This window comes from Protopterus annectens, chromosome 3.part1, assembly GCF_019279795.1.
Source record: "Protopterus annectens isolate FY-2018-M chromosome 3.part1, PAN1.0, whole genome shotgun sequence".
NCBI classification, from domain to species: Eukaryota; Metazoa; Chordata; order Ceratodontiformes; family Protopteridae; genus Protopterus; species Protopterus annectens.
The window spans coordinates 609,924,753-609,945,120 of record NC_056732.1 but is presented as its reverse complement, the minus strand read 5'-3'; the positions used below and the strand labels follow the sequence as shown (position 1 = coordinate 609,945,120).

At 43.3% G+C, this 20,368-nt stretch overlaps 1 protein-coding gene across 2 annotated transcripts in view; it reads left to right on the top strand.

Moving 5' to 3' along the window:
* The window catches only part of ATP9B (ATPase phospholipid transporting 9B (putative)), a 4,837,291-nt gene that overhangs the window by 169,957 nt on the left and 4,646,966 nt on the right, over window positions 1-20,368 (top strand). For both annotated transcript variants that reach the window (XM_044066988.1, XM_044066990.1), the window contains exon 2: window positions 3,745-3,918. In XM_044066988.1, the coding sequence (XP_043922923.1) occupies window positions 3,745-3,918 (174 nt within the window). The remainder of the gene's footprint in view (window positions 1-3,744; window positions 3,919-20,368) is intronic.

The following is a 20,368-nucleotide window of genomic DNA, read 5'->3' as shown; positions in this document are numbered from 1 at the left end:
AGGAACTCGAGTTAGCCTGGCAGGTGAGATTGAATGCTTACAGCTCCCCGGGGCTGAATGATTTTTGTTCGATCGGTAGTGTGTTAAAACTAAATAAGCCTCAAGAGATGAACCAATAAGGAGTGAATATCAGTAATACCAAGTAAAAAGTACAGATTCAGTTACCATATGTATTTCTAACCTCTTATGTATAAATATGTTTTTATCAAGTAGGTGGCAATTCTCCCCTAATGTTTTTATGTCCGGGTGTCTCATTCAATTCTATTTTATCCTAATTTAATTAGGAAATCTGTTCTGTCCCTTTAACTTAATGAATGTCATTAGTGTTAAGTAATTGGTTTTTATGCATATATAATGTGCTTGTACTGATCGAGAGTGTTTCTGAAGAAGTCAGCTGTTGGAGCTGACGAAAAGTTCTTAAAACAAATAAATTTTATTTGTGTGACAGCTTATTTGCCACCGTCTGTGTTTTTTGTTTTAACAGTTGTTTTGCCAGTTTGCATTACATGGAGTTCTGTACATACTTTCAGCAGGCATTACCATCTGCCAATTTCCTGTAAATCCAGAGGTGGCTTTGCCACTGCAGTCTTGCAGGGCCTTTTAGCTGGTCCTAATTCCATTTAAATTCCTCCTCCCATCCTTAGCTTTGGGAATCCACCCAAAAGTGATGACTGCAACAGTGAAACATGAAGAACATAACAGTTGTGTACACTTATCATAAATGTAGATGTTCGAGTGTATTCACTGTTGCCGTCCTGGTTACCCTCCCTCCAGTCCCCTTCTTATTTTGGACGTACCTCTACTTTCCTTTGCTATCTTCAAAAGCTTTTTGGGTTTATTTGCTTTTTTGTTGGAGGTATAACCTTGTATATTTATAGATTTAATTGCTTCCCATTATGGGGGACCTGACATCTGGGGCAAGAAAAACTGATGTAATGGCGTCAGCTGCATGTTTTATACCCCTGACGACCTGATGTCATGGAAGAAGGGACAGCAACCGATGCAGGACCTAAGACTTTGTTAATCAGGCTGACTGAGGGCTACTGCAAGCAGATAACCCAAAAGTGATGATTGAACAGTGAATACACTCGAACATCTACATTTATGGTAAGTGTACACAACTGTACTTTTTTGCTCCAAACGTACCTTTTGGAATTGTGGCCAAAAAGTTCAACCTTGGTTTTATCAAACCATAACAAATTTTCCCACATGCTTTGGGGAGACTTGATGTATTGTTTTGCAAATTTTAGCTGGACCTGGATGTTTTTCTGTGTAAGAAAAGGCTTCCATCTTGCAACCCCATCCCATAGTCCAGACGTATGGAGAATATGGGAGATTGTTGTCACATGTAGTACACAATCAGTATTTGCCAGAAATTCCTGGAGCTCCTTCAGTGTTGCTGTAGGTCTCTTGGCAGCCTCCCTGAACCGTTTTCGTCTTGTGTTTTCATCAGTTTTGGAAGGACGTCCCATATTTTCTCCACTTTTTGATGGCGGTCTTAACTGTGTTCCATGGTGTAGCCATTGCTGTGGAAATTTTTTGTACCCTTCTCCTGATTGATACCTTTCAAAAATGAGATCCCTTTGAGGCTTTGTAAGCTGTATGCGAACCATGGCTTTTGCTGTAGCAGGCAACTGAGTAAATGTCAGGAAAATCCTACTAGAACAGCTGAACTTTATTTGGGGTTAATCAGAGTTTCTTTAATTGATGGCAGGCGTGTGCCCAAGAAGACTGAATGCTGTAATTAAATCAAAAGGTGCTTCAACAAAGTATTAGTGTAAGGGTGTGCACACTTATGCAACCAGCTTGTTGTACATTTTTTATTTTTTATATTTTTTCTCCTAACAGATTTGTTTTTTGAATTGAATTGGACAGGTTGTAGGTCACATTAAAGGTGGGAAAAGTTTTGAATGATTTATTGTGGTCTCATTTTTTTATATCACAAAAGCTTGGCATTTTAACAGGGGTGTGTACTCTTTTTATATCCACTGTGTACACACACACACACACACACACATAATGGCTTTTATGGTCAGTCAACAAACTCGATCTGAGGTAGTTCAGGCAGGAGGGGAGTTTTAGGTAGGGGGAGTAGGAAGAGCTGTCTGTCCCAAAGCTTTGGTATAAGGTGCTGAGGTCTGATCCGGCTGGATTTGACAACCCACATGTTAAACCAGATGAAAAGAAGACCACATGCATCTATCAGTATGACTAGTTCATAATTTTCATTTTTCTTTCATTTCCTGAAAGCAGAAACCTGTTAGCCAGGAAGACTAAGTAACTGGCATCTATAATGTAATCTATTTGTCAAGAGAAATGTCGGTGGCCAACTTAGTAAGTGGTTATTAGAGTGCAAGAACACTTCTATATAGGGGTGTAAATGTGAAAAACTAATTTCTAGCACAGGCAGTCAAGTATTTGATAGAGTTAACAACACACAAGGTTCTTTAAGTTAAAGTTGCTTACATTGTACAAAGAAAATTCTTAGTGAAACTATTTGGGAGTTGGCTGTTGTGGCAGAGCTTCTGCAGTATTGGGTCAGATGTAGCTACCACAAGCTGTTAAAGGAAAGAAAAGAAAAACTGTATCAAAATATTTTAGATCGAGTCAATAAAGTTAATATTTATTAAAAAGAGATGGTAGAAGGACCACAGTGAGTCAGAGCAAGAGAATATGGGGAAAGTTTAAGAACAGAGAGATGGTAAAAAAGTTAATGAACCTAAGGTAAAAGAAGTTTAGCAGGAGGTATGCTGATAGAGAACCACAGTAAAACAGTGTTGTGTGTGTGTGTGTATGTATATATATTTATATATATATTTATATATATTTATATATATATATATATATATATATATATATATATGTATATGTATATATATATATATATATATATGTGTGTATATATATATATATATATGTGTGTGTATATAGAGAGAGAGATGTATAGAGCAAGTTATCATAATATAGCACTATGTTGATAAGCACAATGTACAACCATCACTTAGTATTATTCATGGGATTAACCAGTATATCAAAGAGTGCTTATATCAAATCACCAGAAACTGAGTTTGCATATTTGTTAAGGGGTACAGGCTCAGCATGCATTAAGCTTATACAATTTAAATATACTTGATACAAATGCAGCGCACTACTGAGGTCTATTCATTATTCTACACGGTCTTAAAAAGATGTTTTGGTTATTTATGCTACAAAATATTCTGTTGTTTTATTACATGTGACTGATACACGAAGATATTAGGTAGCTTCAGTTAAACTGAATGCATTGGTAAAATTAGCTACCTCTTTAAACTAGATTCATAGTCTACCTCCCAAACAATGCCTGTTTGCATGCTCCCTCAGTATTCTTAGTTATTGTTCTTGTTGAAGAAGGTAGAACAGTTATATGAAAGTATATTTGAAATGTAGTCTTTGTGGCAGTAAGCTGTTAATCTTCTAGCCTCCATTGAATGAGAAAATCATCTTTCATTTTAAGGATATTATTTGCAGAAAGATGTCTGAAAGGACTAATACAGAGCTCTTGATGGGTGTATTTTGATTAATGAACTTTTAGAGTAACGCATCCTATTTGTAATATACTGTGGGTCTTCAGCATTATATTACTTGGTGTCTCCTGTTTTATGGAAATATCTTTAAGTTTTTCTTTGCTAGTAAATTATGGAAATATCTTTAAGTTTTTCTTTGCTAGTGAAGTAAACATTTTTATGCAATTATTGTTTTTTATAGATACCAGGCAGAAGACGAATCACCCCATTTGGATGAAATGCCACTGATGATGTCTGAAGAGGGATTTGAGAATGATGAGAGTGACTACCACACTTTACCAAGAGCAAGGATTAGCCAGCGGAAGAGAGGTTTGGGATGGCTGTTATGTGGTGGATGGAAATTAATTTGTACTGGGTATGTCTGAATTTTACATTACGTCTTTTTATTTATTAGATGAACTTTTTAGTTCCTTAAACTTTTGACCAGGGTATTACATGGTTCAGAGACTGGATTGGAATAAAAAAATCTATGTGAATTAATTGTGATGGAATGCCGAAGCTCATCTGAAAATAGTGCATCGCTTTATCTGACTTGTCTGATGTTGGGTTATCATGATTGGTAGATTATCACTAGTTTGGACAGTCTGAAGGAATGTGGCATTTGTGTTTTCTTTTCACTGGAACTTATAATAAAAAACTTTATAATAATGAAAACAGTAACTGTATTACATATTTTAAAAAAAATGCACATTTATTCACATGCATACTACTACAACAATACACTGTGAAAATTCTAGATAAGGTCATGGGTGCTTGGTTTATTAATTTTTTGGTGGAGCCGTAGAGGTCTTGGGATCTTGTTGAAAGATCAAGACTTGATCCTTCCATAAAGATGACAATATATTGATATCCACTTAATGTGTCTGGATATTGTAATACCATCCTGTTTGTGAAACCATGCTTTGGACTTTTTCCACTCTGTCTTTTAAAAAAGTTTTACTTATCCATGGTACTTTTTGTCTGGAGTCCCTTGCATATGAACCATGACAGAGATCAAATTTCGCTTTGCATTCTTTGTTTAATGGGAAATACACACAAGACTGCTTTGATGCATGACTGGAGATTTCTTTTTCCATTTAAAGTGTTCCCAGCTGTAGGCATTAAACTAACAATGTGAAGGCTGCATCTTGTAGCGTTATCCAGTAATTTATAGTTATTTAGAACATAACAAGTGTTTTAAGTAACCAGTTTTGGTATTTTATATATATATATATCTATGTATGTTTACCTTCATATTGTCGATTGCACATGATTGACCGGCCACATCATCGAATCATTTCGGTAAAACCACAACAGCGAATCCTTCCAAATTTCGAATACAAGTTGAATTCCGACATTTCCGACTGCACCACACCTCCACACCAGTGCTGCCATGAGTCAGTCAAAAAGGGGGTGAGATTTTGCCATTCGGAAATGTGGTGTTCGATGTTTTGGACAGTCGCACTTCAGGATTCGTGGAAACGGGGTCTACCATAATGTGATCGGCATTATGAAGGTAAACGTGTGTGTGTGTGTGTGTGTGTGTGTGTGTGTGTGTGTGTGTGTGTGTATACATATATATATATATATATATATATATATGTGTGTGTGTGTGTGTGTGTGTGTATATATATATATATATATATATATATATATATATATATATATATAAAATGTGCGTATAAGTACATATAATTTAATGTAACGTAATTATGATGTGGTAAAAACCATCACTGCACACAGTTAAATGCCATCCTGTTTGGCCATAATAACTGAATCTTAAGAACTCAATAAATTTATGTGAACAGGCAGATGGTTCAGAGAAAGTTTAATAAATATATGTATGCAAATGTAGCTGAGTTTCTACAGGGCTACATTTATTTATTTTATTTTATTTAACATTTGTTAACCGGGAAAGTCCGACTTGGAACAAAGCCAATTTTCAGTGGAGGCCCGGGGAGAAAGGCTCCAGATGCATGTCTTTGTAACGTGGGAGGAAACCGGACCACCCGGAGGAAACCCACACGAACGCAGGGAGGACATGTAGACTCCACACAGAGGGCACCCCTGCCGAGAATCGAACTAGAGAACCTCTTGCTGTGAGGCGACAATGCTACCGCTGCACCACTGCGCCATCCTACATAAGAAGCTGATTTAAAATACCTAATTTAACTGCTTAAAGTTGGACTCAACAGCATAAGTAAATAAAAGCTGGCCAAAATAGTCAACTTCCACAGAAATGTCAAAGATAAGCAACTTTGGACCTCCATGTGGTAGGGGCTGCACCTACTTCATGCTAGTGATTTGATATACAACGTTTGTGAGAGTACATAACCTTGAAAGTAAGGGGAAGGCATCAGTATTCCAAAATGTTTCCAATGTTAAAATTGGTACAGCTGTAGTAAGTGACTGTAGTGGAATTCAATGAAATTCTGTTCTAGTCTGTATAGTATGAGACTCAAAATAGCAGGCCACTATAGGAAGGAATATTTAATGGAAGTCCTTTTAAGTGCATCAGATCGTACAGCAATTAGAGGTATGGCCTACTCCTTTCCTGAGTGCACTCTGAACATAACTACTTTTTTGCTGACATTAGCCACTCATAGATTCCAAGAACAGGGATATGTTTGTGGGTTCAATTGAAAGCATTGTTTTGACAAGTAAATCAGTACAGGCTAACTTTGGGTAGATATTTTTTTTTCTTTCTAAAAGTGATAGCACAATTTATGCCTTAAGCATGCATAATATTAGCAATACCTTGTATAACTTTTTATAGTTTATGCTAGTCCAGTGGATGTCCGCCTGCATCTTATCAATAGCTCCCTGTAACATATTTTCCTGTTCAGTAGCAGTGTGTAATATGTGCGTAAGCCAGCATGAAGCTTAAGCATCAAAAGCTAAAGAAAGTCAAGTAATACATTTATTTTTTTCTGTCTTTGCTATTGCCCATTTTGCAGAGGGATGTCCCCAACATATTGACATTTCTCTCTCTCTCTCTCTCTAAATATATATAAATATATATATATATATATATATATATATAAATATATATATATATATATATATGATGAATGTATTAGCAAAATAGTTGGACATTTTTATTTCAGGGAATGTTACTGGCATAAGTACCTATAAAACTTCCATTCATTAGTCTTCTACCATCAGGTATGAAGGAGCAGCTGCATCGTGCATTCTGTGTAAATAATAACATATTTAATGCCACCGTATATAAATAAAATATCACTCTTATAATAAAATACATATTCCTTTTAAGTCTGAAGTCACAGCAGCATTACATATTATGGTTTTGGTAACTTATTACTCTAAAGAGAACTAAAAGCTATATTGGTATTTTAAGATGACTAGTTTGCAATTTGATATGGATTGACATTTTCAAAAAGCCATTCTGGACTGATTTTGACCTTGTTTTGAAATTACAATAGTTTTCTACTTCTTATGGGAGGTGTTACTGAACTTTCAGAATAGGTTATGAAGATGCTAAGACTTGCATTTCATTTTGAGTGACGTAGTAGCCAGTAGGGAAAGCAGACAGCAAAATCTCATGTGTATATCTGTCAGAACAAGGAAAACATGCTTGTTTTGTTGTAACATTTAAAACGACTGAAAGGAACACTTTTTTTTATAATATGAGCTTGGAGTGTTATTTCATAACAACCCCCTAATGATTATGATTCAGGTATATGTTGAGTTTGTCAGCCTGAAAATATGTTGAACGTGCACGTTTCTTGTGAACTTGTATAGTAGGACAGGTAGTACCCAGAAACATAGGACCACATCACTAAAAACTTGTTCAGTATTCTAGCAAATGTCACAAAATAACGTGCTCCAATGCTGTCTGTTTTCATCCATTTAAATATGTAGGTTGAGGGGTCTGACAGAATCCGGCCTCAGCGCCAATCTCAAGCTTATTGGTCCCAGAGCTCTGATTCCTCCCCTACTCATAATACCCTAGGCTGAGCTACAGATACTCAGGTCTCGTTTGCTGACCAAACTGTTTGGATGTGCCGAGAGCTCTGTACAGCTTTGTGAAAGTTTTTAACCAGTGTACTCCTCTCCTACAGTGAGAAATGTTTTAACTTTCACTAGTCATTTTTCTCTTTTTCTTTTCACTAGTATAGTTAAGAAAAAGTTTTTCTTGTTTGTGTGTGTGTGTGTGTGTGTGTGTGTGTGTGTGTGTGTGTGTGTGTGTGTGTGTGTGTGTGTGTGTATATATATATATATATATATATATATATATATATATATATATATATATATATGTATATATATAGGTCTACTTCAAATTATCAAAGTTTCAGAATATTGATAATCAGCGTGCTAAGACCAGATGGTCAAAGTTCTGAAACATTGAACGTCCTGAATAGAGATCGCAGATTTACCATTCTCTTCACTGTTGTGCGATCTCAGAGTTGGTATATTTAACAATCAGGGGTTGTGGGGGTGCAGGGGGGCTCCCCCCCCCCCGCAAAAACATAAAAGAAAACTTCTTTCTTTTTAGATTGTTTGTTTATTATATTTATTTTTTTATGTTCGATGTTTCAGAACTTCGATCATCTGGTCTTTGATCTAATGATCTATGTTGTGAAACTCTGATCATTTGAAGTAGACCCATATGTGTTTGTGTGCACGTGTATTGTATGCTTGTGTATATATATCTACATATATATATATATATATATATATATATATATATATACACACACACACACACACACACATATATATATATATATATATATATATATATATATATATATATATATATATGTAAATAATAACGTTTAGTTCTCCTATTATTTTGTTGTTTAGTCTATAGTACTATAACTTTTATACTTATAGTTTTATGTGTGCTGTATTTTCTGCTAACTTTTATCATTTTTTTTCAGCCTTAAATATGTCAGAAGCATCAGGCTTCAAAAAATGTACAAAGTGCAGGCTCAACTTGCCCCCTCAGGACCAACACATTGTGTGCCTATTGTCTTGGTATGGCTCACCTAGACACGGACCACAAGTCTTATGCAGCCTTCAATGTCAAGTCTCTTCAAACATGGCAAGATAAATTATTTCTTAAGGGGCTCCTTCCAACTCAGAGAGGAGCTACCCGTTCACCTTCTGGTACTACCTCTTCTAGCAAAGAGAAGGCTAAATCTAAGGCAAAATCTTACAATGGAGAAAAGGAACGAAGCACATCTCCAGTGAAACCTTCAAAAAACAGATCACTAGAACCCAGCATATGTTGGTCCTGACCCAAAAATCCTAAGAAGGATGGAACCAACAACTCCTCAGTCCTCTATTCCTTCTCCAAGGACTCATTTTTCACTGGAGCTGGTAACTTCTAGACTTTCCAGCACTTCAAGAAAGGAGATGGTCTTGACCCTCCTCAGTAGCGTCATTCTCTCTGTCATCTAGAAGCTTTACAGAGATGGACATCGACACAATGATGAAATTTTTGAAGGCACAGATAGAGCTTGGGGTTAACCCAGCACTGCCCTCCTGGGAAGGTGCCAGCTGTTGATCATCTTAACCCCTACGTGCAAGAATCTGCACCAGTCTAACTTCTGGGTTCGGTTTCTTTGGAACCAATTAGATCCGTAGTTCCTTTGTTGGCGCTGGAACTCCTGGCATCTTCAACACCAAATATAGCCCAATCTCTCTCAGTGCCGCTACCACTGAATTGAGATGGGAGTCTGAGCCAGAATTTGGATCTGAACTACAGGGGAGTGATTTGACACCGAGGTTCTTGTAGCTCTCTCTTCCCCTTGGCTTTAGATCATCTTCGGAACCGAGGCTCGGTGCCACCGAGATTTCCTTCTCCTCCTTGATGAGGGGGGAATCGTTGGCTCCTATAGCAGCCTCGGCTTTTGAAATGGTTTTGGCATCTTACAAAGACAGTGCAACTGCTACTACTCCATTTCCACCCAAAGTCCACCTGCAATCTGCTGCTTCTGCTCTATATCCAGTTGTATAGGGACAGTTGGTACCAAGAGCTTTTGAGGAAATTTTCTTTGTCAGTTCCCAGTATGATTCTGACCCTTCTACTGAACCCCCAGGTGGTATTGCAAGAAAATGGACATGTAAGCAGAAACATCTAGACTCATCACCAGAGTCCTTCAAGGAAGGTACTGACTTAGTGGAAGGAGAGGGCTCCCCTTATTCCCTCTCTAAAGACATCTCCTTTGGAAACATTGTAGAATTAATGAAACAGAGAATGGGTTGATCATTCCAAGATCGTTCTCCAGATGAGTCAGTATTCTTGGAGACTTTTGGTTCCAGACCAACTTTGTCCTGGGTGATATAACCCAATGACCCCCTTATACATCTAATGGCTCTATGGGCATGGAAGGACCCCAGTGTGGTGGGACACATTCCGAAGAAAGCAAATCACATACTGCTTGCCCTGACACTGATAGGAAGCAGTGGAGTAAGGGACCACCTGCAGATGCTATGGTGGTGGCAGCAACCATGGGTGATGGATAGATAAGGAAAGCGGACTTGCACTTCAGTGACTTTTGCCCTTCAGTTGCTGAACTGTCTTGCTCACCTTACGAGATTTTAGAGAGACTTGACAAATGAGATCACCAACTTGCTCTCAGGAGTACTGTCAACAGTTGTCCAAAAACAGTGGGCTCCCAGCTTTCCACCCTTTAGTCTTCTAATGTGGCCCTGCATCTGCTGTCTGTCAAACCAGCAGTCACCGGCATCACCATACACTGCCTTGCCTGCATGTGAATATGTGATTTTACAGAAGGCTTTATTCTGCCTTCTTTAGTGCTCTCTATGATGGCTCCATCTTCTTATGACCTAAAGTCAAGGGCACACTCACCAGGAGTCAAAAAAGATGACAAGACTCTCTCTTTGCAGTGGTTGTACAGTTCAACACCCCACGGAGAACACTGTCCAGAAACCAGAGCTCAGGGAAGAGGATGTGGTTTCACAAATCTCAGAGTTCTTTCCATCACTTTCAAGGTGAAAAACCTCCCTGTGACAGAGGGGAGGGGGGAGGCAATTTTAGTGGACAGCCCTAAGAGGCAGAGGTGGACTGCAAAATTGAGGCTTCAGAGGTCTTTTTTTTTGGAGAAAGACTTTCATTGCCCCTGAACAATTGCCAGCTGCGTAGACGATATGCGACAGAGTATAGCTGGAGTTTTTTTTAGATGGTCAGCATAAGGCATCTGCTTTCGGCCTGTGATTCTTTTAGTGAGGTATTTCTGCGGCCTTTCCAGTTGTTGCAGATGTCTTGAGAGGTACATACCAAATGGGGCATTGTATTTGGTAATGGATCTAATGAGGGATGAGTACAGTGGGACAATGGCCTCCTTTTTTCTGGATGAAAAGCCCTTAGTGATGAGGTGTGCCACATAGAAGGATTTCCTGACTGTTGTGGCAATGTGGTTATCAAAGGTGAGACCTCTGTCCACAAGTCTCTTATAACACTTTCGGTGTTTAGTGTACTGCCACCTATGCGGCAATTCACGGGTACATGTTTTTTCCCAAAGGGGATAACTATGCACTTCTTGGCATTGAGCTTGAGCCCATGGCTCTGGCACCAAGCATCTGTTTCTGTAAGGCCTTTTTGTAGAATATCCACATTATTTGCGGATACAATAATTGTTCCCAGTTTGCAGTAATCTGCGAACTTTGTTAGCCAGAGTCCTTTAATGTTGGCCTGTAGTTCAGAGAAGTAGATGCCAAACAAGAGCGGTCCCAGGACTGAACCCTGAGGTACTCCACTTGTCTGGAGCTGGATATGGAGTCAGCTACTTAGTGGGTTCTGTCAGTAAGCCAGTTGGCAACCCATCGAGTGACGTAGGGATTAATACCCAGATTATTAAGTTTATCTATGATTCCAGAGTGGGGGATGGTGCTGAAGGCCTTGGCGAGGTCCAGGTAGGCTGTGTGGACTGCCTTAACCTCATCCACAGCTCTGGAGACTGATGCAAAGAAGTCAGTCAGGTTCAGGAGACAGGATTGTCCCTTCACGAACCCAAACTGGGTGGGGTCCAGTGTTTGAAGGTTGCCAGTGTCATTGTTTATAAGTTCCATGATAATACGTTCCATGGCCTTGCAGATCAGGCTCATCAGACTGATAGGGGAGTAGCTCCCAGGATCCAAGGTGGCTCCCCCCTTCTGGAGTGGAATAACTGTAGCTGTGCACCACTCATTGGGCACAAAGCCTGAGGGGAGGCTATGATTAAACATGACACTTAAGTGAGGTGCCAGTTCATTTTGTAGTTCATGTAGTACACAGCCTGGGATGTCGTCTGGTCCCATGGATGCTGTATTCTTAGCTTTGGAGAGTGCGGTTTTTACCTGTGTGGCCGTTATTACCAGAATTTGGCAATCTTTCGATGTTGAGATGGGTCCTTTAGGGGGTGAGAGGGGGGTGAAGTTGGCACTGAATCGATCTGCCAGGATATTAGCAAGATCCTTGGGATCAGTATATTTAATGCCATTCTGTTGTAGCTCAGAGCAGATCTGAGCATTGCCATTTAGATTCTTGACATGGCTATAGAATGCCTTGTGGTTGTTTTTGTAATCTTTGGCAATTTTATTTTCGTAACTAGCTTTGAAGGATTTTATGAGGGATCTCTGCTTCTTACTGAGGCTGGTAAGAGAGTTTTTTGCATCCTGGGATTTTCCTCTTTTCTGCAACAGTTATTCCTTTTGTTGTAAAATTTGATCTGAAGTAGGCAGACTTCATTCGTCTGCAACCTGTGGGTATCGGATCCGATCTCGGATCCGAGCCGGCAATTCAAAAGCTTAGGCTCCGAGCTCCTAGCTCCTCCCTCTTACCCATAACCCCTTGCCAAGCCCTGACTGACCTCAGATTTCGCTTTGCGCTTTCAAGAAGCAACGGAATTCTAGAGCTCCTGGCGTGGTTTGAGATAAGTGTAGTTTTTCTGACAGGAAAATTGTTGAAATTCTCTATTTTTGTTATTAATATAGTTAGAGTTGTGTGTGGTTAAGGCTTTCCTCCCTCTTTAGTTAATTTTTCTCGGGTTTTCGTAGTTTGTTTGTGTGTGTGTGTGTTTAGGCCTTAGGTGTAATGTCTGAAGCCCCTAAGGCTGTTTTTTCGAAATGTACCGAGTGTGGCCATAAGCTGTCCCCAGCAGATGGCCACACTCGGTGCGTTAAATGCTTGGGGGTTGAACACCTGTCTTCTGGTTGTACCATTTGTGCAGGGTTCAACCCCCGGGCTTTGGGAACGGAGGTCGAAGTTGGTGCTGGCGGTCTTTACCCCAGATACTGCTTCGGCCTCTGCACCCACCAGTCAGCAACCTGTTGCTGTGAGTTCTCCCCCTCCGGCTGGGACTCAACCTCCCTTAAAGTTGCCGGAGGGGAAGGATTCTTCTAGGGAGAGACAGAAGGAGAGGCACAGGAGAGGCACCACAAGTGGAGCAAGCTTCCAGTTCGGCTCCTCCATCTAAGCTGGCCTCCCTGTGCCTTCTAGCCTTCCTCCTCCTCGGCTCCACTCCCCGGTTCTCTCCTGGACCCGAGGAGGAGGAGGCTAGCCCTTCCAGGAGGTCACCGAGATGGCTCTCTAGGTCCGGCCGTGGCCTCCTCTAGATCGACCTTTTCAATGAGCGAAGCTGATATGGACCGGATGATGAGGAAATTCATCCAGGCCCAAATGCAAATGGGAGTGCTCCTAGCCCCCAACCGGGAGGGGCTTCACCCTTTTTCCCCTTAGCTCCTTCTCCCACCCATACCACGGGTTCGGAGCTATCGGCGCCGTGCAGATTTGGATCCGGGGTGGGTCGGATCCGATAGGTCGGCGCACCTCGGATCCGTCCCATCCCTTGAGTGCTTGGTGCCGGACCCGACCTCGGAGCCGAGGCCGAGCCTCGGATCCGAGGGAGCTGGTGTCTTCGGCTCCGCCCAGGTCGGAGCACACTGGTCTCTCGGATCCGATGGTTTTCGCTCCGACTCCGATCCGCGCCGGATCCGAGTGGGGTCGGCTCTCGGGCTTAGAGAAGCTGGCTCCCCTCGGCTTTCAACGTTATGGAAAGGGCACTGTCGAGGACATCCGGACCCCGGTCCCTGCCACGGCTCCATCCCGCACTCCATTGCAGTTGGGCCAGGCCCCACCAGCCGGTCCCAGGGACAGCCCGCCTCGATGTCCCAAGTGGTTCCCTTGGAACATCCATCTGCTGAAGAGTACTCCTCGGACAGCCCCGATGAAGTACCTCGAAGCGCAAGTGCAAGAGGAGGCACATGGACTCCCCTGAGTCCGTCACTGAAGACACGGACTTGGATGAAGGGAAGGCTCCCTAGGTCACCCCTGAGGACGTCTCATTTGGAGACATCATGGAGATGTTAAGGATCGGGGTGGTCTGCCCCAAGGCTTCTTCGGACGAGTCTGTGTTCTTGGAGGCATTCGAGGCGGCCCTTCTACCTCTTGGGTGTCCCTCCTGCTGACCCCTGGTAGATCTTATATCTATCAGGCGTGGAAGGATCCGGACACCATTGAGCCTATTCCTAAGCGCCGGACGCTTCTTTCTCCTCCATCAGACCGCACTCCACTGGAGTAAGGGTCCCCAGTAGATGCCATGATGATGGCTGCAGCCACGAAGAGGAATTGGCCCAGGAGAGTCCCTCCGTCCATCCTCCGGGCAAGGAGTCCCATTCGATGGATCGCATTGGGAAGCGAGTTTTAGTTCAGCGACCTTCTCCTTGAGAGCTGAACTACATGGCACATGTCATTAGGATGCAGCGAGATCTGATTAAAGAATACGCTGCATCTCCCCGAGTCCATCTCGGTGAGGATAAACAGGTTTACTCCACCCGAATGGCCACTCTCAGATCTGTATCCAATACATCTATGCGGCTGCTGTCTCATGCTACTGAGGGAGCCGCTAGAGCCAGCGGAGCAGGCCTTGTCATGAGGCGACAGGCCTGTCTCCGCCATTGTGATTTTGCTGAGCCCTTCAAGGCGACCTTCGCTAATGCCCCTTTCGATGGTTCTGCCTTGTTTGGCAAGACTGTTCGCGAGACATTAGTCCAGAGCGAAAAGGACGGAAGACGCTGTCTGCCGCCGGAGTCCGCTTCTCAGCTCCCCAGAGGTCCTTCTCTAAGAACCAAAAGGGACAGAAGAAGATGTGGTTCCGAAGTCGCAGCAGTCCCAACCTGCTCCAGATAACCAGTCCTTCCGTGGCAGAGGAGGACGGGAGGTCGTCGTGCCAGAGGCAGGGGGCTCCTGGCAATTTTGGGTCCAGAGAACCTCTCTGAGAGACCCACGCAGCAGCCCTGAAGGGTTGCCCGGCTGTCCGTCTCTGGAGGCAGTCGGGGCGGTTCGATGCACCTGACTTCTTGGGAGTCCATAACAACAGACAGTTGGGTGCTTCGTCTTATATCCAGAGGATATTCAATACCCCTAATCAAGATTCCCAAATCTCGCAGCCTCCCAGATGTTCCACCCGACCAAAGGGAGGCGGCAGCTATCAAATCGAGCAGCTGCTAGGAAAAAGAGCCATCCAGCTGTCCCCCCAGATCAAGCCGGATTAGGGTTTTACTCCAGGTTCTTTTTGGTGCCAAAGAAGACGGGGGACTTAAGACCAATTTTAGACATTTCCCTGTTGAACCTGTCAGTAACCAAGCAAAAGTTCCGGATGGTCACCCTGCAATCTATACTCCCCTTTGAGGGAGAACGACTGGATGTGTTCCATAGACCTCAAGGCTGCGCACTACCACATTCGGATGGACAGACGAAGCAGGACGTTTCTTCGTTCCCGGCTGGAAGCCAGTCATTATCAGTTCAGGGTCCTCCCTTTGGTCTCACCTCAGCCCCCAGGGTGTTTACCAAGGTGTTAGCGGTGGTAGCGGCCCACCTGAGGCTCCAGGGATTACAGGTCTTTTACCTGGACGACTGGCTCCTGACGGCATCATCAAGGCATCTTCTGTGCTCAGCCAGGGATTACTTCCTTCAACTAGCACCAAGGCTGGGCATCACGATCAACTGGGAGAAATCTTTTCTGAATCCAACTCAAATTATAGATTTCATAGGAGGAAGACTAGACACCAGATCAATGCGAGCCTTCCTCACCCCAGACCGTCGTCAGCCTGAGGTGTCATGTGACAGCAATCCTTCAACCATCTCCGACTGCAGCTTCGGGTCCTGAGGGCCCTAGGTTCTATGGCAGCAGCTATCCCGCTTCTAATTCATGCCCGTTTACGCATGCGGGTTCTTCAATGGACCCTTCAAGTTCAGTGGTCTCCTCTTTATTCGTCTCTAAACGCTCCGATTGCGGTCAGCAGAGCGTGCAGGGACTCCCTTCTGTGGTGGCTTCTTTCTCCGGAGCCCCTAGCAGGAAGACCTTTTGCGCTGCATTTCCCGAGCCACAGTGACCACGGACGCTTCTTGCCTCGGGTGGGGGCATTCTGGGAAAGATTGTCCAAGGCACGTGGAATCCCACAGAGACGTCATTGCATATACATGTCCTGGAAATGAGGGCGGTGCTCCTAGCGTTGCAAGCACTTCACCACATTCTTCCTACAGGGACTATTGCGATTCAGACAGACAACATGTCCGTAGTCTGGTATATCAACAAGCAGGGAGGAACCAGGTCTTACCCCCTTTGTCGAGAGGCCATGAGAGTCTGGGAATGGGCAATTTCCACCAAACGCTTTCTGATAGCAACGCACATTCCGGGAAAGTCCAACATCCTTGCGGACAAGCTCAGTCGCACCATCCTTTCTCCACACGAGTGGTCCTCAATCTTCAAGTAGCGAAGAAGATTTTTGCCGCTTGGGGCAACCCTGTTGCGATCTTCTTGCTTCTCCCTCAAACGCCAAATGCGACAATTTCTTCGCTCTGCTTCCCCCACCAGGGGAGTTCCCGAGGGATGCTCTGGTGCATGCTTGGCCTCCCGGTCTCCTTTATGCCTACCCTCCACTTCCTCTGATGCAGAGGTTTCTGCAGAAAGCCAACAGTTTGGGGAGCAGAATGATTCTCATTGCCCCATTCTGGCCTCGACAACCTTGGTTCCCTTCAGTATGGTCTCACAAAATCAATCCACCATGGATTCTGGATCCAATTCGGATCTCATCTCTCACCCTCTGGGAATGCCAGTTCCCAATCTGCGGACCCTGAAGTTGACAGCTTGGCTGCTCCAATTCCAACCTTAATTAGGACTCCCGGTATCTCTTCACCGGTCAAAGCCATTTTGGTGGCTGCTCATAAACCTTCCACCAGACAGGTTTATCGGAGTAAATGGAAGAGGTTCTCTATATGGGCAGGACAGAGAACTGTGGATCCTTTTCAGCACCTATCTCTGCGGTGCTAGATTTTCTAACAGACCTCTTTCATCAAGGGGCCAGTTCTTCCACGATTAAGGTACAATTGGCGGCTATCTCGCATTATCACATTGGCCAGGACACAGCTCCCTTATGACAGCTTAAATTATGCAAAACCTTTCTCAAAGGAGTTTTTGTTAAGGCCTCCAGTCAAGGAGGTTGTACCACCTTGGGACTTGTCTTTAGTCCTGCAGGCCCTTACTGCTCCTCCCTTCGAGCCTGCAGCTTCTGCTGATTTAAAATACCTTTCCTGGAAGACTGCCTTTCTGGTAGCTATCACTTCAGCCAGAAGGGTGTCTGAGCTTCAGGCTCTATGTGTCAAACCGCCTTATCTTTCTTTCTTCCCTGATAGGGTGTGCCTCAGGACCAATCCATCTTTTCTTCCAAGGTCTCTTCTGAATCCAATATTAACCAGTCAATCAATCTGCCTGTCTTTTTCCCAAGTATTCAAACAAAGGAGAATACAAATTGCATTCATTGGATGTTCATAGACAATTACGCTTTTATATTAACAGGACAGCTGGCCACAGGAAATCAGATCAGCTGTTCGTCTCCTTTGCTAAATTTGCTCTGGGTAAAGCAGTGTCTAAAGTCACTCTATCTAAATGGATTGCTAATTGCATTCTGCAGGCATATGACACTTCAGGCAGACCTGCTCCTCAGAGGGTTACGGCTCATTCTACTAGGGCAGTTTCTACGCCAGCCTTTAAGTCCCGTGTTTCGTTGGATGATATCTGCGGCAGCTACTTGGGCCTCGCCTCATACTTTTATTTCTCATTACAAGGTGGATGTTGTTTCTAGAGGAAGAGCATCCTTTGGCTCAGCGGTGCTCGAACATCCTTCCATGACGGCCGCCAAGATTCAGGTAGCTAGGGACTCTGTCCCACAGGTTGCAGACGAATGAAGTCTGCCTACTTCAGATTTAGAAGTTATGTACTCACCATAACGTTCCATCTGAGTAGGTGATTTCATTCGATGCAACCATCCTCCATCCCCCTGACCTTTATAGAGCGAGTATTTATGCTGTTTTAGTATACTGTGGTCAGTATTTTGAGGCAAACTCAATCTGAGGTCAGTCAGGGCTTGGCAAGGGGTTATGGGTAAGAGGGAGGAGCTAGGAGCTCGGAGCCTAAGCTTTTGAATTGCCGGCTCGGATCCGAGATCGGATCCGATACCCACAGGTTGCATCCGAATGAAGTCACCTACTCAGATGGAACGTTATGGTGAGTACATAACTTCTAATTTATGGCAGGGGACCACCAGATTGGCTTCCATTTTTTAGAGGAGAGCGTCTTGGCTTTATTTGGGATGGCACGATTCATGCACGAGTGGATGTGCTCATATACAGTGCCTTAGTGTAGGATTCAGCAGTCGAACTTTCAGTTCCAGTCTGCATGGGTGTCATGATGTTTGTCACTTCTGACTTGAGTAGCATGAAGTTGGCTTTGGAGAAGTTTTTTATGGAAGTTTCCTTACTGGGTTGTGGTGGAGGGATGTGGATGTCAAGGGTGATTAGTTTATGATTAGACCTGACCAACGAGGGGGGTGACCATAGGTGTGGAGCATCGATTTCCCATGTTGGTAATGACCAGGTCTAGGATATTGGAGTCCCTGGTGGGACTATGGATTAGCTGATCCAGGGCATTGGAATTTATGAATTCCAAGAACCGTTGGGCAAAGGTATTGGTACACTAGTAGTTTTCCCAGTTAATAGCAGGGTAATTGAAATCACCCAGCATTAGGGTGTTTGGTTGTATCTTAATATTTTGCAGTATGTTTAGAAAGATGTAATGAGATTGGGGCATGGTGGGGGATCTGTAGCAAGCTGCAATTTGGATTGCAGTCTTACCTAGTGTTAGTTGCACCTGGAGAATTTCAGATGCATTGTGTTGGGAAACTAGCCTGGTGCTGTGAATATCCTTGGTGAATATGGACACTCCTCCATCTTTAGTGTTTCGGTCCTGGTTTGGTGGCCGAAAAGTGTGATAAGAGTTGTAGCCTGGTATTGCAGGGGTGCTCTCTGTAGCCTTGAACCAGGTCTCAGTTACTGCACAGTTATCGATGTTCTCCATTTTTAGGAGTGCCTCGAGAGAGTGCATTTTGAGGTTTAGATTTCTAGCATTGCCTTCAGATTTTGCATTAGTACCAAACAAGACTGGGAGCCTAAGACCTATGTTTGATCTAAGTCACCTGAGCAAGTTTGTATAACAGACAATTCCGGATGGTCAGGGTTCAGTCCATTTTACTTCTGCTGAGGCAGGATGATTGGATATGCTATCTTAGGATGCTTACTGTTGCATCAAAATAGTGAAGCACTCCGGGAGATGTCTCTGCCTTCAGCTGGGAGACGATCATTTCCAATTCAAAGCTTTGCAGTTTGATCTCACCACAGCATGAGTGTTCACCAAGGTCATGGTAGTCGTAGTGGCGCACCTGCATCTTCGAGGGTTCCACTTCTTCTCAAGTATAGACTATTGACTCCTCACCGTCTCCACCAAGCATCTTCTTCTCAAAGACCAGGACCATGTGCTCCATTTGCTCCAGAACCTACGAATTCCATTAAATCTTCCAAAATGTCAGTTGACTCCAGTCCACACCAGCAGAGTTGACAGGATGCCACCTGAATACATAGCTTCAAATAGTCATCCTTTCTCTAACCAGGTTCATTCACTATGCTTGACAGCCGTACTAGTTCTTCATCCTCAGATCACCAGCAAGATTGGTCCTACATATCTTAGGTCTCATGGCATCTACGTTTCTTGTTATTCTCCAGCAAGATATTGCATGAGAGTACTACAGTGGACCTTATCAGCAAAATGAATACAATCCAGTCACCCTATGCTTGCAAAGATCAGACTTACAGAGGCATGTAGAAACCACATCTCTTGGTGGCTAACCTTCCCATTGGTGACCAACGGCTGTTCTTTCCAGATGGATCATTCTACAGCAACACTGACCATGGATGCATGCCTTCGGGGGGGGGGGCATTTCGAGTGGAAGATGGTCCAAGGTACATGGTTGACAACAGAGGCCAATCTGTACATCAGTATCTTGGAGATGAGGATAGTTCTTCTAGAGTTGCAGGCTTTTCAGGACCTACTCCTAAGTGTATGATATCCATTCAGTCAGACAACATGACTGTGGTATGGTATATTAACAAACAAGAAGGAACTCATTCTTACCCTCATTGTCGGGAAGCCATGAGGGTTTGGCAGTGGCAGATGTTTTCACAACGCATATTCTAGGGAGCACCAATGGATGGTTACAACTGCCGAATCTTATACAAATGCACTCTATTTGCACTTACACAAGTGCATGGATCGTGCTATCCTCCAAAAAAAGGAAGCCAGTTTGGTGGTTCGCTGCTATAAACAAACACTACAACAGAAGGAAGAAACTGTTGCAAAAGAGAGTAAAATCCCATGAGTGGAGAAGCTCCCTAGTCAGCCTCAGTAAGAAGCTAAGATCCCTCATAAAATCCTCCAAAGTCAGCTATGAAAACAAGATTGCCA